This window comes from Peromyscus californicus, unplaced genomic scaffold (genome assembly GCF_007827085.1).
Source record: "Peromyscus californicus insignis strain IS unplaced genomic scaffold, ASM782708v3 Scaffold_17__1_contigs__length_78620276, whole genome shotgun sequence".
In the NCBI taxonomy this organism is placed as follows: Eukaryota; Metazoa; Chordata; class Mammalia; order Rodentia; family Cricetidae; genus Peromyscus; species Peromyscus californicus.
In genome coordinates this window covers 63,657,402-63,673,846 of record NW_026294469.1, presented here as the reverse complement: position 1 = coordinate 63,673,846, position 16,445 = coordinate 63,657,402, and the positions used below count along the sequence as shown (strand labels likewise).

General features: G+C 45.3%; 1 protein-coding gene across 7 annotated transcripts in view; it reads right to left on the bottom strand.

The window, feature by feature from the left end:
- Nucleotides 1–16,445, bottom strand: part of Dym (dymeclin) — a 305,354-nt gene that overhangs the window by 281,316 nt on the left and 7,593 nt on the right. For 3 of the 7 annotated variants that reach the window (XM_052742555.1, XM_052742554.1, XM_052742561.1), the window contains exon 2: nt 1,022–1,237. The exons of 3 other annotated variants lie outside the window; for them this stretch is intronic. In XM_052742555.1, coding sequence (XP_052598515.1) covers nt 1,022–1,108 — 87 coding nt within the window. In that variant the 5' untranslated portion in view covers nt 1,109–1,237. The remainder of the gene's footprint in view (nt 1–1,021; nt 1,238–16,445) is intronic. One more of the 7 variants, XM_052742558.1, reaches the window with a different exon arrangement.

Below are 16,445 nucleotides of genomic sequence, written 5' to 3'. Positions count from 1 at the left end.
AGAGGAACATAACTCTGGGGCTGGAGAGATGGCTCTGTAGTTACAAGCCCTTACTGCTCTAGCTTGAGTACCAGAGTTCAGATCCCAGCATCCAGGTAAGGTAGCTCAGAAATGCCAGTAACGGCAGCTCCGAGAGAACCAGCATCCTCTTTCAGTGTCTGTGGACATCTGCCCACACACATGTACATGTGCATACACTTGCAAAGATGCACACCATGTACTTGAGTGAAAAACTAAAATAAACCTTAAAAACAAAACAAAACATACACATATCCCTTCATGAAAAGTCCTGGAAAGACTAAGGATACAAGGGATATACATCAACTTAATGATGAGAAACTCAAAGCATTTTCACTAAACAGCAACAAGACAAGGTTGTCCACTCTCTCCATTCCTAGTCAATTCTGTACTCGGAGTCTTAGAGCATAAGACAACTGAGGGAGATCAAGGGGCTACAAACAGGAAGGGAAGGAGTGAAATGTACCTGCATTTGCAGATGATATGATTTTATACATAAAAGACACTAAACCCCTAGGCCTGACCTATCTGCTTCCATGAACACTGTCGGCATGAGTTCCAACCCCGCGGAGTGGATCTTAAATCCAATCAGAGTGACTGTTCACCCCCACGATTTTGTAGCTACTGCACCAGTGTATCACGCATTTTAACTGGTACAGAATACAGATGAACAGAACAGGAGGTGGTTATTGTGCTGGTCTACTTTTCTGCATTTGAAACTCAGTAAAAATGTTAACAAACAAGGAAAAAGCTGCAGATACAACTCAAATAAGTAAAGAGTTACAGATAGATACAACACTGAATAAAGTAGTAGGCCTGGAGGAGCAGCTAGTGGCAGAGGCTTGCTAGTGATATCACACACACACACACACACACACACACACACACACACACACACACACAATGGAATAGCAAGAACTACAAACACCTTACTATAGTCTGTGCTCTACTATACAATAACAATACAATTCTCTGGTTTGGACACAGAGCTAGGTAGACGGACCGACCAGCTTCTCTCTGGGAACCAGCAGAGGGCCTGTGACTGCTGGAGTCCTCCACTTGCATGATCTGTCATGACTGGTGCAAACATCCTGGCCTCAGCCTCTTTCCCGGCTGTGTAAGTAGGCTGCTGAGCTCAAGTTTGAGCCAGCCAAGAGATACCCTCCTGTGTTGCCTCCTGGTGTTGAAACATTAGGCTCAATAAAAGGCTTCTCCAGGGCTGTAAAAAAAAAAAGCTAGCTCAGTGGTTTAGAGTACTTGCTGCTCTTGCAGAGGTCATAGGTTCAACTCCCAGCGTCTACAAGGTGGCTCAAAATCATACCTAAGTCCAGTTCCTGGGATCCAACCCCCGCTCCTCTAGCCTCTTCAGACACCAGGCACACATGTGGTACACATATATGGTACACATACATACATGCTACATGCAAAACACTCATACATAAAAGATAAATCTTTAAGCCCACTATAAAGAGGCTGGCCTAGAAGTTCCTACGCAGTTCAAGTTGGCATTACCCAACTTTCCTACCTTAGCCTCACAAACACGGAAATATCAGGTGTAGATGTGATTTTCTGCATGTGCGGAAGGTCCTTTTGTTTTGGGATTTGTTGTTTCCATGTGGCTTTAAGATGTTATGTATTTTATGTGTGTTTTGCCTGCATGTATGTCTGTGCACCACACGCATGTAGTGTCCACAGAAGCCAGAAGAGGGCGCTGGATTCCCCTGAAACTGGATTTTAAAGGCTGAACCACTTCTCCAGCAAACACACACACACACACACACACACACACACACACACACACACACACACACACACACACACACGTTGTTTGCATTTTAAAGACAGGATCTTATGTGGTTCAGGCTGGCCTTAAACTTGCTATGTAGCCAAAGATAGCTTTACACCCCATGTGCTGGGATTTCGGGGTGCTTTCAAGCCACTTCTGCTCACTTCCGACCTTCATCGTACAGTGACATGGCTAAGCTGGTAACACCGAGAAGGCACACAGCAGCAGAGAGGTGGCCACAACCACTGTAGCGACCACAAGAGGTGGCCTAGCAGTCCCGAGAGCAGCTGGGGCAAAACCAGGGAACAGAGGGGCTGGGAGAGGTGAAGCTAAGAGACGATATGCCCTAGTCCCTGGAAGGATTTCAGGGAGCTGCCAAACCTGAAGGGTCCAGGGTCTGAGCTATCTAAGGCCCGTAAGCTATACTAGTGCCTCACAGACCAAAGAGACTGGGAGCTGTAAGAACTGCAGCTACAGGGCAGAGATCTCAGGAACCCTGAAATTAGCCAGCGCCACCTGCAGCTGCTGGCTACCGCCACCACTCAGAGCTGCCAGGGGTCAAGGACTGTAATAGTGGCCCAGTACCAAGGCTACTGACGCTTAAGCTCAGAGTGACAAGGGTCCCATAAACCTGGATGAACTGGAGTAAAGGGCACTGAATCCTCAGGGGTTAGGGTCAGGGCTGTAAAACATCTGGGTCTGAGGCTAGCCCCTAAGGATACAAAAGGGCCCAGAATTGCCAAAACTGGAAGAGCTTCTCCATCCCACTCACAATTCCTGTCTAGAGAGTGCAAAACACCTACACCCAAATGATGGGTCATGGAGACTAGAATTATACATATACGTACATACATATGTGTGTATATGTGTGTATGAAAGCGCGTGCGTGCATGTGTGCAAATTTCTAAGACAGGGTTTCTTAAAACCTGGCTGTCTGTAACTTGCTGTAGACAGGCTGGTCTTGAACTCAGAGATCCACCTGCCTCTGCCTCCCGAGTGCTGGGACTAATGGTGTGCACCACCATGCCCAGCCAACCCTACAGTTCTATTAACCCAGGGAGAAACTAGGCAAAACATGAAAAGCACACAGGACTTTCTTCTATTGTGTTTAAAAAGTATTATTAGTCTATAATTACTTCAAGATAAAAAAAGGCTTATAGAAAGAACAGAAAAATCAAAATTCAAAAATCTAACCTGCGAGGGCTGGAGAGACAGACAGCTCAGTGGTTTAAAGCACCTGCTGCTCTTGCAACGGATCTGAGTTCCCAGCACCTATGTGATCTGATGCCCTCTCCTGGTTCTGTGGGCACCAGGCATACATGCAATACATTTATACATGCAGGCTAAACACACATACATATGATGTAAGAATAAATAAATCCTTAAGAGAAAAAAATCTAACCTGCAATTCTCAGACAGCTACCAACAAATCAGATGCACAGGTACTTCTACACACACACACACACACACACACACACACACACACACACACACACACCAATTACGCTCATTTTATACAGTAATTCACTCCATTTCACACTGCCTACATTATCACACCATCAGATACTGGGATCTTACATGCCACTCACTTAATACCTGAGGATGCTCTGTCGATTACACTGGTGTCCACATATGATTTAATCCTCACAAATCTTACTCAAATCTGAAGGAGCTCCCACAACGGCAGCACAATAACCAGTCAAGTTCATCTGAGGTATGATTACTGCTAATTAAAAATTAAACGATCCTCTCTTCAATGCAAAATACACACCAGGGTCTCCCAGAGTATGTATTAGAACTCTCCACTCAAGCCATTAGCCATTAATGCTGTGCAGAACAGCTCTTGTCTTCCTCCACACCCCCGAGGGCAGTGCTGGCTCCTTTGTATCAAGCTCTGCCTCCCCTTTTGTAATAGTCTTTCATTGTGTCCTGGCCTGACCTTGAATTCACAATCCTCCTCGCTCCCAAGTGCTAGCAGGGCAGGTGTGTGCCACAATACTGGCTTAAAATCTTGTACTTGTCCAATTATCTGTGACCTCAGACTACGTCTCACTGAATGTTTTTGAAAAAGTAAACTGTGGTGGTTTGAATAAGAATAGCCCCCGTAAATTCACTGAAATACTTGGTCATGGGGAGTGGTGCTACTGGTCAGGGATTAGGAGGTGTGGCCTTGTTGGAGGAAGTGTGTCACTGGGGGTGGGCTTTGGGGTTTCAAAAGCTCAAGCCAGGCCCAGTGTCTTTCTTCCTGTTGCCTGCCAATCCAGATGTACAACTCTCAGCTCCTTCTCCAGCATCATGTCTGCCTGTGCACCACCATGCTTCCCGCTGTTATACCCAGATTGTGGGGACCCCCAAAAGACCACCACGGAGACCGAATCCCACATGTAAAAGTTATACCCAGATTGTGGAGACCCCCAAAAGATCACCACGGAGACCAAATCCCACACGTAAAAGCAAAGAGCCTTTATTTCAAGCTCCAGAGCTTGGTCCCTCTGTCTGTCCGACACAGCAGTGAGAACAGAGAGCCCTGAGCTCAGGTGGGGCAGAGTTTTGTTTTGTTTTGTTTTGTTTTTTTGGTTTTTCGAGACAGGGTTTCTCTGTGTAGCTTTGCACCTTTCCTGGAACTCACTTGGTAGTCCAGGCTGGCCTCGAACTCACAGAGATCCGCCTGGCTCTGCCTCCCGAGTGCTGGGATTAAAGGCGTGCGCCACCACCGCCCGGCCGGGTCAGAGTTTTTATCACAGTAGAGGTTGGGGTGAGGGGATTTCCAGGGTCCAGGACCCTGATTGGCTGACAATTGTCTAGGGGTATCTGTAAAACAAAAATTAAGTGTGTGCTAGACTCAGGGACATCTGGCCACCTTATCTAATGGTTGGAATGTTTGGGATGTCAGGTACTTCCTCACCCCTGGGTAGATCCCTGAGTGGTATCATCTTAAGGCTTTTCCTGGATCTGGGTGTTGGGTGCCAGTAAGCATGTCACAGAAGCTGTGTCTAGGCCTCTAAGCCTGTCATGGCTGCTGTGTGGTCAAGCTGTTTTGGGGCCCCTTCACACCACCATGACAATAATGGACTGAATCTCTGAACTGTGAGCTAGCCCCAATTAAATGTTTTCCTTTGTAAGAGTTGCCGCGGTCATGGTGTCTCTTCACAGCAATAGAACACTGACTGAGACACAAACAAAAGAGACCATAACCATTTGTTTACAGGCAGCTACTCATCAGGAGACTATGCTAACTAGCAGTCAGCACTGTAGATCTAACGTTAATATCCTGGATAAACACCTCCAAGTGTGTGGGTGAAAAATGGGTTGGTTAAGAAAGAGGTTTTCAAGCCAATAGGCTTTAGACCCAGGGGCACAACCTGTGCCCCCATACCCCCACCCACTGCAGCCCCAGGTGCAGGCCGGCTGGCATGACTCCCGCAGGCAGGCCTGACTACCACCCCCCCACCAGACCCTGTAACCCACAAGCCCCACTCCACCACCCAACCCACCCATCCCCCCGAGACTGAAGCTGCTCCCTGAGACACAGACTCCGCCAGCTCCGACTGGACCAAGAGAGCCTTCATCCAGTAACTGATGGAAGCAGGTGCAGAGATCCACAACCAAGCACCAGGCTGAGCTCCAGGAGGGAAGAGGAATTATATAAGCAAGGAGGGTCAAGAGCATGACGGGGAAATCTACAGAGACAACTGAACCAAGCTCAAAGGAACTCATGAAATTTAGACCAACAGCTGTGAAACTTTCATGGGACTGGACTAGACCCTCTGCATATGGGAGACAGTTGTGTAGTGGGGTCTGTTTTAGGGGCCCCTGGCAGTGCAATCAGGGTCTATCCCTAGAGCATGAGCTGGCTTTCTGGATCCTATTACCTATGGTCAGACACTTTGCTCACCCTTTAGGCAGAGGGGTGGGGCTGGGTCCTGCCTCAACTGAACGTACCAGGCTTTCCTGTCCCCTCTATGCAAGAACTTACCCTCTTGGAGGAGGACATGGGGGGGCGGGTGGAGGGATGGAGGGATGAGAGAGGGATTTGAGATTGCTATGTAAAATAAATAAAAAACAAAACAAAATAAAAATTAAAAAAAGAAAGAAAGAGGTTTGCTGGCATAAGCAATTATGTCTGGCTTCCTCTGGCTTTCTACAGACTGGATTTTGCTTCTGTAGGCTTTATTAAATTAAAGAATAAGATGACATCAGATCAAAAGACGAAAAGCACGGCAATTTGCTTCAAATGGAACAGAAGAGTACTTCACTTTCCCTGTGATAACTTAAGGGAGTCCTCGAATATGGCTGAGAATATACTCAGCTGGTAGACTGCTTGCATGGCATGCCAGAAGGCCTGGCTTCAATCCCCAGCGCGGTGTCTGGGACTGGACACCAAGCTAGTGCTTAAGAGCACTGTCTGCTCTTCCATTGGACCTGGGTTCAATTCCCAGCACCCACATACATGGCAGCTCACAACTGTCTGTAACTCCAATTCCAAGGGCCCCTACATACACACACACACACACACACACACACACACACACACACACACACACACACGTAATCACTTGCTTTCATTTTAACCGGAACCCCAAGTCCTTAGACCAATGAGAAACAGACGAAAAAGGAACTTGAAATTCGCCACCATTCAACCCCCAGCAGAGACCCAGTGCCTTCCCTCTATGCATCAGAAAACTTCTTTATGTTTCAGCCCTTCTTTCTTTCTTTTTTTTTTTTTTTTTTTTTTTTTTTTGGTTTTTCGAGACAGGGTTTCTCTGTGTAGCTTTGCGCCTTTCCTGGAACTCGCTTTGGAGACCAGGCTGGCCTCAAACTCACAGAGATCCGCCTGGCTCTGCCTCCCGAGTGCTGGGATTAAAGGCGTGCACCACCACCGCCCGGCTCAGCCCTTCTTTCTAAAAGTTTATTAGTAACTGATTCCATCGTCTGGTTTCACTAATGATTTCCATACTAGTAATACTTTCAAATCTCTCCTTCTAGGCCCAAACTCTGACTGGAAGGCCACTTTTATCAATATCCCTAAAATCCTTCAGATTTTATGTTTTCTTTTTTCCAATGTGTATGATTGTTTTGTCTATGTGTTAATAATGACACATAAGACTATGTCTGAACAAGAAGCATGCTGTTCCTGATGCTTGCAGCATTCAGCCTTTCAAAGGAGCTACTTTCTTTCATGCATGGAGTAAAGACCACCATCTCAACACACAAAACTGATTCCATCTCCTCCTACACAGCTTTCCTATCACCTCCTCGTCCCTCCCCTCGAGCGCTTATTACGTAAAAAGGAGCTTGAAATGGCATATTCCTACATTATATAAAATGTGTCTCCCTAGGTGTATTACTCCTGAGAGGCAAGAGTCTTACCTTTTATTTTATTTTTTTCCTTATCCCTACCTCCAGCACACTGCTAAAAGAAAGTACTCAAAAGATACTTCCTGAAATAGCCATGGTCCAAGTTAATAAACACATGACAAGACCTTCAACCTAAATTAAGAGTAAAATACACTATTTCAAACAACAAAGTGGGGCTGGAGAGATGACTCGTTAGTTAAGAACTCTTCCAGAGGACCTGAGTTCAGTTTCTAGCACTCATGTCTGAAGGTTCACACCCACCTGCTGACTCTAGCTCTAAGGAGTACAATGCCCCTTTTCCTGGCCTCTGCAGGCACACACCGGTAGCATACATTTACACAGACAGACACAACCGTAAGTAAAAATTTAAAAAAAAAAAAAATCTAAAAACTTAAATGTTTTAAAGTGCCGTTTTTAATCCATCAGAGTAGTAAAGGCTTACAAAAGGCTAACAGTGTGAGGACTCTAATAAGTCAACAGAGCATCACTGGCAGATTCTCTAAGTCACTGGATGCGGTGGGTACACACTGAGTGTCCAGTGTATGACAGCAGGATTACCATCCAAAACTCCTGAGGCAAGGGGCAGGAGATGGGAGTGGCTGGAGAAACAGTCTCTCCCCCTCGTCCTCAGCAGGTGTCTGGGCTCAAAGGGTGAAGGACAGGCTCCCTCCAAGGATCACACTGCCACACATGATGGCATGGATCTTCTTCAACCTGAGATCTTGGGATTCGAGCACCAATCAATGTGATATCAATGCAAGCCAGCCTTTCTGGCTCACTTGGTCCTACACATGAGCATTCCTGTACCTCCAAGTGGGGAGAATTAAGTCCACTCACGTCCGCTCATGCCAATCTGGGTTCCAGAAAATTCTAATAGAGGGTGCTACCCTCTGTGCTTCCTCTTGCCCTCCCATTCCACCTGTCTAGTCCAACATGGTACCAAAAGGAAGCTAGGAAACTAGACTCCTCCCCAGCCCTGCTCACTACGGAGGAAGCACAAGTCTAAGATGAGGGGAAATGGACACCAATGCTGGGGATTTATGTACATGTAGAATGAGAACCTAGTGGGTAAGGCAGAGCAAAGGACAAAGGGATATCCACATTCTCTGACACCTAATATTTTCATGTATATATTTATCCTTTGCCTTCCAACAAGTCAGCTTCATAAAGGAAGGGCTTTCTATCTGCATTCTAAAAAACCTACCTCATAGATAAACTGACATGTTGGCAAGTTCTATGGATGCAAATGTCCATCACACTGTTGTTTATAACAATAACCTAAATAGTTTATAAAGTAGTTTATCCCCGTCTTCACTGTAGAATTGCACTGTAGAATCACTCTGAAAAGAAGTTAGATCTTAAATGTGTAAAGATGTGAAGATATTCTGTGGTGGTTGGAATAATGAAGACCCCATAGGCTCACGTATTTGAATGCTTAGCCACAAGGGAGTGACACTATTTGAAAGGATTACAAAGTGTGGCCTTGTTGGAGAATGGGTGTCACTGGGAGTGAGCTTTCAAAAAGATTTCAAAAGCCCATGCCAGGCCCAGTCTGTCTGTCTGCATGCCTCTGCCCACCCCCAACCCCCACCCCACCCCACCGCCTATGGATGAAGATGTAGACGTCTCGGCTACATCTCCAGCACCATCTCTGCCTGCATGTCACCATGTTCCTTACCATGATGATAAGGGACTAGCCTCTGAAAGTGTAGGTAAGCCCACAATTAAATGCTTTCTTTTATGAGTTATCATGGGCATGTTGTCTCTTCACAGCACAGAATAGTGACTAAGACAGAAGTTGGTACCAGGGGCTGGGGAATTGCTGTGACAGGCCTGGCCTGCTGTTTGTTGGAGGAATATGGAAGACTTTAGGGCTTTGAACTAGAAAAGCAGCCGGAAGCTTTAAGCAGGGCTTAGTGGCCATCCCAGTAAGAGCATGAAGACAGTGACGAGAACAATTTGAACTGTGGGGGCCCAGTTCAAGAAGTTTCAGGGAGGAAGAATATTAGGAAGTGGCCTAGAGACCATTCTTATGATATTTTGGCAAAGAATGTGGCTGCCTTTTGCCCTTTTCCTAAAAACCTGCCTGAGGCTAAACTGAAGAGTTTTGGATTAACAGCTTTGGCAGAGAGTTCAAGGTAGCCTAGTAGTAACTCTGCCCTGTGGTTATTAGTAATCACTCTTATGCAGATCTATAATGAAGCCTATCTGCATAGGCTGAGAACCACTGCTTTAGAGGACATAAGAAGAGGGTGTAGAATTCTCTCCAAGGCTAAGGAAAGCCGCTGAGGCAAGGCACGTGTCAGGGATGTCCCTGCTCGGAGGCCTAGAGGGGCCACTGAGGGAAGCTGTGAGGTTGAAACACAGATTGTGCTGACACCCTAAGATGTTAGAGTGTGGGATACCTACCAAAGAGAGCTGCTAACAGAGTGGAACCAGTCAAAGAGAGAGAAGTGTGCTGCAGTCAACAAAGCTGAAAGGAGTTGGCGCTCTGAAGAGCGTTTTGACATCAGACACGGAGATGCAGAGTTTGGAGTTTGCCCTGCTGGGTTTTGGTCTTGCTTTGTCCAGTATTTCCTCACTATCCTCCCTTCCCTCCCTTTTGGAATGAATGGTGATGCATATTTTGTGCCATTGTATGTTGGAAGTATGTGATGTGGTTGTTTATTTTGATTTTACAGGGGATTACAGTTAAAAAGGGTTCCTTGAGTCTCTGAAGAGACTCTGAACTTTGGACTTACTTTTAAACAGAACTGAAATTGTTATAGTCCCCCACCGGCTCATACATTTGAAGGCTTAGTACCAGAGAGTGGCACTATTTGAAAGGATTAGGAGGACTAGGAGGTGTGGCCTTGTTAGGGGATGTGTGTTACTGGGAGTAGATTTTTAGGTTTCAAAAGCCCATGCCAAGCCCAGTATTTGTCTCTGTCTCTCTCTAACTAGGGATACAGATGTAGAACTCTCAGCTACTTCTCCAGCACCGTTTCTACCTGGGTGCTACCATGCTCCTCACCACGATAATAATGGACTAAACTCTGAAACTAAGCAAACCCACAATAAATGCTTTCTTTTATAAGAACTTCCTTGGTGGGCTGGAGAGATGGCTCAGAGGTTAAGAGCACTAACTGCTCTTCCAGAGGTCCTGAGTTCAATTCCCAGCAACCACACGGTGGGCTCACAACCATCTATACTGAGATCTGGTTATATACTCTTCTGACCTGCAGATATACATGCAGGCAGAACACTGTATACATAATAAATAAATCTTTAAATAAATAAATAAATAAATAAGAACTGCCTTGCTCATGGTATCCCTTCACAGCAATAGAACAGTGACTAAGACGTATCCTAAATAATTCAAGCAAAAACCAGCGAAGAGGAAGTAAAGCCAAACAGCAGTAGGATCCTATCAATACAGACAAACATGCCAGCCCTTCCAGGATACTCAGAGCTTGCCTACAAGAAACAATTGCCCAAAAGTGGTTACTTTAAAGAATGGGACTAGGGGTCAACAACATGGGACCTAGTAAAGACAACCCCACCAAGCCTGACCACCCAAGTTTGATCCCCAGGACCCACATGGCACAAGGAGAGAACCAACGCCCCATGCTGCCTTCTGACATCCAGACTTGCACAGTGGCACATGTGTGCTCACACACATAAACATACAAAAACAAAGATATAAAATTGCTTTTTAATTTATTTTTAAAGAACAGAGCTAAAGCTAGGCACAGTGATCACACTTTTAATACCAGAACTTGGAGGCAGAGGCAGGTGGATCTCTGAGTTCCAGGCCATCCACAGCTACATAGTGAGACCCTGTCTTAAAGGGAAAAAAAAAAGTTAGGAAAGAAAAGACAATCTGTTGGGTTGGGGAAAGACTTTTTATTCTGTCCTTCTGTACTGCTTAATCCCCACCCCACCTCAACAATAAACATGTCATCATTTAAACTTTAAAAAGAGATGAACCAAGTGTCCTCCATGTGCTCTCCTAACAGGAGGCTCCAACGTGCTTCAGGCTGTGCCAGTGTCTCAGAGAGTAACTCAAGGTTATGTACTTGTCTTGACTTCTCAGTCACAATCCATCATAAACTTTTACCTAATGGACACGTTGATGTGATGTCTGGTTCTCATCTTAAATATTAACCCTGAATTCATCACTGTACCCCCAAATAAAGAGCCACTTCAAAAGTCAGTATTTTTATCGATGCTGTCAGCATTCTTAGCGCATGGTGTTTCACTTACACAGCCAAGCAGTCCCTCCACATATACTTTTACAGATGGACAAATGTCCTAGGCACGAAGGTGACAACTGAAAAGAAAACTGAACAAAACCACTTCTCTGCCACTAATGAATCAAACACTAACGCAAAAGACAGTCTGTCAATAGATTAAGGTAAATAACTATACTGGAGTTACTTCTACCCAAGAAGCTACGGAAATACAAAAAAAATTTAAGGTTGAGGGAAGAGAATATACAATGCTACTTTCATTTAACCAACTTATTTCCATCTATCTATCTATCTATCTATCTATCTATCTATCTATCTATGTATTTTGAGGCAGAGATAGATAGCTCAATGGTTAAAAGCTTTTCCTGCTCTTGCAGAGAACCCAGTGGTTCCCAGCAACCACAACAAGCAGCTCACAACCGCCTGTCACTTGTGGTCAGGGGACCCAATGCCCTACTTGAGCCTCTACCAGCACCTCCATGCACATGGTGCACAGTCATTCACCCAGACACACACGGACACATAAAATAATGAATGTTTTTTTTAAATTAAATCTATTTTGTGTGGGGAGGGAGAGAACACGCCATGAAGATGTGTGGAGGTCAGAGGACAACTTGAAGGAGTCAGTTCTCACCTTCCATACACACCATCTATACTGCAGAGACTTTAAAGAGAAACCTCATAGCTGGACCGGGTGACTAGAGAAACAGACAATGGTCACTAACCAAAGAACACGGTAAATGTCACAGACACCACGGGCTCGTGGGGTGATGGGGAGGACGTCTCTGAAAGACTGCTCCCAGTGCTATGTTAAGTAGAGTGAGGTGCTGGGTGCAGCAAATGAAAACAAGCCGGGTGGTGACGGCACACGAGGGAATCAAAGTGGAAGCCTTAAGAAGCCAGAACAACGCCTTTAATCCCAGCATTCGGGAGGCAGAAGCAGGCGGATCTCTGTGAGTTCGAGGCCAGCCTGGTCTACAGAGTGAGTTCCAGGACAGCCAGAGCTACACACAGAAACTCTGTCTCAATAAAATAAAATAAACAAAAATAAATAAATAAAAATGAAATAAAAAGATGAGAGCAGGGAGAGTGCACCCCAACCAGCACTGCTTAGGAAACCCCAGCTTGAGTCTGCCAAAAGGGACACGAACACGAAGTGAGACAACTGACCCATGGAACCCTGGGAAGGTCGCAGAAATGCAGAGCAGGCACCACGGAATCCAAACAAGGTGCAGGGCTGCCTGTGGGATTTGTCCATGGGATCATGGTTGACTGGAAGGACCTGAGACTCCAAGGCTAAGGATGGGGATGGTAATAAGGCAGAGGATAAATGCAGGGGGATAAACACAAGAGGTTTCCCAGCCTCTAAGGCAGGGGACTGAAGGTTCAACTCCAGAGAATCTAAATGGCCACCCAGGACCCAGGAGCTTTAGGATTCTTTCCCTAGCATGCTCTAACAATTGCTTACCCCTCACAGCAATGCCTAGCGCTCCTCTACCACGGCTGGGTATGGGAGGCAGAGGCAGGCAGATCTTTGTGAGTTCAAGGCCAGCCTAGGCTACAGAGCAAATTCCAGGACAGCCAGGACTACACAGAGAAACCCTGTCTGTCTCAAAAAGGATGAAAAAAAAAAAAAAGCCTCTGATATGAAATAGAGACACCAAAACAAACCAGAGAGAAGTCTCATAGAAAGCAGATCATTCTGAGAATATTTAAGTTAATATGCTCCAAGAGCCAATAAAGCTGAACAGTCACAGTAACAACAGGAGACTTCATATAGCACCTACTATGTCCCTTAGGTCCTAAGCTGCACTTCCCACACTGACTCGTTTACCTTCAATATCCAGGGAAGCAGGGCTCACTCTCACTGCCTGATGGCAAATTGTGGTACAAGGTCAAATCTAGCCAGCTGCCTGAATGATAAATTTTAAGTGGCTACCAAAAAAAAAAATGAATACTTTTATGACATGAAATTAAAATTTCAGTGTCCATAAGTAAAGTCTTATTACAACACTGCCATGATCCTTTGCTTACAAAGCTGTTCCTGTCACCCACACGCAATGCCCTGGTCCCTTTCTCCTGCTACTCAACACAGCACAAACTTCCATGATGCACAGACCTCAACAGCACTTCAGGTCCAGGTGTGCTGGCTCATGCCTATAAGCCTAGCACATGGGAGACTGAGGCAGGAGTGTGAGGCCAGGCTGGACATACTGAGCCTCTGACTGGTCTGCGTGAACATAAAAAAGAAAACAGACTCCAAAGTCATACACCCTTTAAAGTTCTTTTCACATTGTATCTTTATTATTTTTAACTTTGCAGACATGTGCGTGCTTGCACATGTGTGGGTGTGGGCACATGAGTGCAGGTGCCTGTGGAGGCCAGAGGCATTGAAACTTCTAAAATGGGCAATGTGTGAGCCTCCCAGCGAGGGTGCTGGGAACTGAACTGAAGTCCTCTGCAAAAGCAGTACAGGCTCTCAACCGATGAGCCATCTCTCAAGCCCCTCTAATATTACTTAAATATTATTTATGTGCGCTGTGTATGTGAGTCCATGTCACATGTGTCATAAGTGTCAGAATCCCTTGGAACTGGATGGAGTTACAGGCAGTTGTGAGCTGCCCAATATGGTACTGGGATCTGAACTTGGATCCTCGAGAAGAGGTAGAAGTGGCTGGACATGATGGCACACGCCTTTAATCCCAGCACTCAGGAGGCAGAGGCAGGTGAATCTCTGTGAGTTCGAGGCCAGACTGGGCTACAGTTCCAAGACAGCCAAGACTACATAGTGAGACCCTGTCTCATTAAAAAAAAAAAAAACAAATTAAAGTTAAAAAAGAGAAAAAAAAAGAAAAAAAACGAAAACTAGGAGTGCTCTTCAAGGCTGAGCTGTCCCTCCAACACCACCTTTTATCTCAATGTCAGGCATTTAACTGTTAGTAACACTGTAGCTATGCCAGAAGAATACACCCCGAGGAGCTCTGCCAGACTGAGCATCGCTCGCAATACCCTAACTTACACTACCACACAGCGCTCAGTAGGGAGAGCAAGGATCACAAACTAGAACACTTCAAACAAAGCGCCTCATCACTCACAATGTCTTCCCAAAAATAACAAGGAAAAAAAAATGAGGCCACAACCAAATTAGATCTCAAAATGGTTCATCGGATAACCAAGTGAAGAAAGACATTTATAAATGGTGAGTCAATTACACTGTATTGGATTACAGAAGCCAAGAACCTTGTCCACAGAAAAATTTAATATTTGACTAACATTTAATATTTGAAGTGAAGACAGTTACTCAAAAAACAGTCTGTGTGGAACAGTGAGAACTATGAATATTTTCAAAAAGTGCAGGAAAGGTGCTTGCTACTAAGTCTGAGAGTGATGGCCTGAGAGTGATCCCTGGGATCCACTAAGTCTGATGGCCTGAGAGTGATCCCTGGGATCCACTAAGTCTGATGGCCTGAGAATGATCCCTGGAACCCACTAAGTCTGATGGCCTGAGAGTGATCCCTGGGATCCACTAAGTCTGATGGCCTGAGAGTGATCCCTGGGATCCACTAAGTCTGATGGCCTGAGAGTGATCCCTGGGATCCACTAAGTCTGATGGCCTGAGAGCGATCCCTGGGATCCACTAAGTCTGATGGCCTGAGAGCGATCCCTGGGATCCACTAAGTCTGATGGCCTGAGAGCGATCCCTGGGATCCACTAAGTCTGATGGCCTGAGAGCGATCCCTGGGATCCACTAAGTCTGATGGCCTGAGAGTGATCCCTGGGATCCACTAAGTCTGATGGCCTGAAAGCGGTCCCTGGGACTCAGACGGCAGAAGGAGAGGACTGACTCTTGCAAGGTGTCCTGCCCTCACAAGAACACACAAGTCAAAAGCCAGAAAAAAGTAAGGGGAAAAGGAAGGCAATCTGTAAAGATGTGTAACAACTGACCGTGGTAGGTATGGGTGGAGCGAAGAGAGGAGTATCTGAACAAATTTACAAACCCTGAAGAAATGTAAGATGTACAAAATCTGCGGAGTCTTGATATTATATCTTAATGAATTCAATCTAGCACGAGAAGGCCCCAAGTGCTTTATAGAAAACCCCATCAATGTACTGTCACCACTGCAGCCCCCAACACTAGCAATTCTTTACTACCAATAGAAATAATAATACTACTAATAATAAATATAATAACAATAATAATCAAATGGGCTGGAGAGATGGCTCAGTGTTTAAAAATACTTACTCTTGAGGAGGACCTCAGCTCAACTCCCAAAACCTACATGGTGGCTCACGACTATCTATAACTCCAGTTCCAGGGGGATATAACACCCCTTCTGATCTCTGTAGGTACCAGGCACACAGAGGGTGTACACACATACCCGTAAGCAAAACACTCTTATAATAAAATAAAAAGAAATTTTTGATAATAAGTCTGTTTTTTTTTTTTTTTTTTGAGAGAGGGTCACCAGACTGACCTTGAATTCAATCCTCCTCCCTCAGCCTCCTGAGTGCTGGGATTATAATCATGTACCACCATACCTAGTTCAGAAAAAAAAAAAACTGTCTTTAAGACAGGGTCTCACATAGCCCAAGCTTGGTTCAAACTTGCTATATAGCCAACGATGGCCTTGAACTTCTGACCCTCCTGCCTCTAGCTACCTCTCAAGTGCTGAGATGACTGGCACAGGACACCATGCCCAGGTTACAATACACCAACGACAGAATGGGTACTCCTGTACGCTAAGCAAGCATTGTACACACTCAGTCCTCAACGCTCAGCACTGCACTTTATCAATGAAAACTCTGAGAAATTTCCTCTCCCTTACTACAGAAGGACCTAAAAAGTAGCTTTCACTTTGCCTTTCAGCCCACAAACCCTAAAGTAGTTACAATACCTACCAATTCTTCGCCTAAGGAAAAAATAAAATAAAGCAAAGAATGCTTAGTTTATCTAAAATTACAGAACCATAAAGTGGCACACCAGATGTCACACCCACATAGGTAAGGTACAAAACGCATTCTCTTTTAGCCACCACATCCATCATATTATC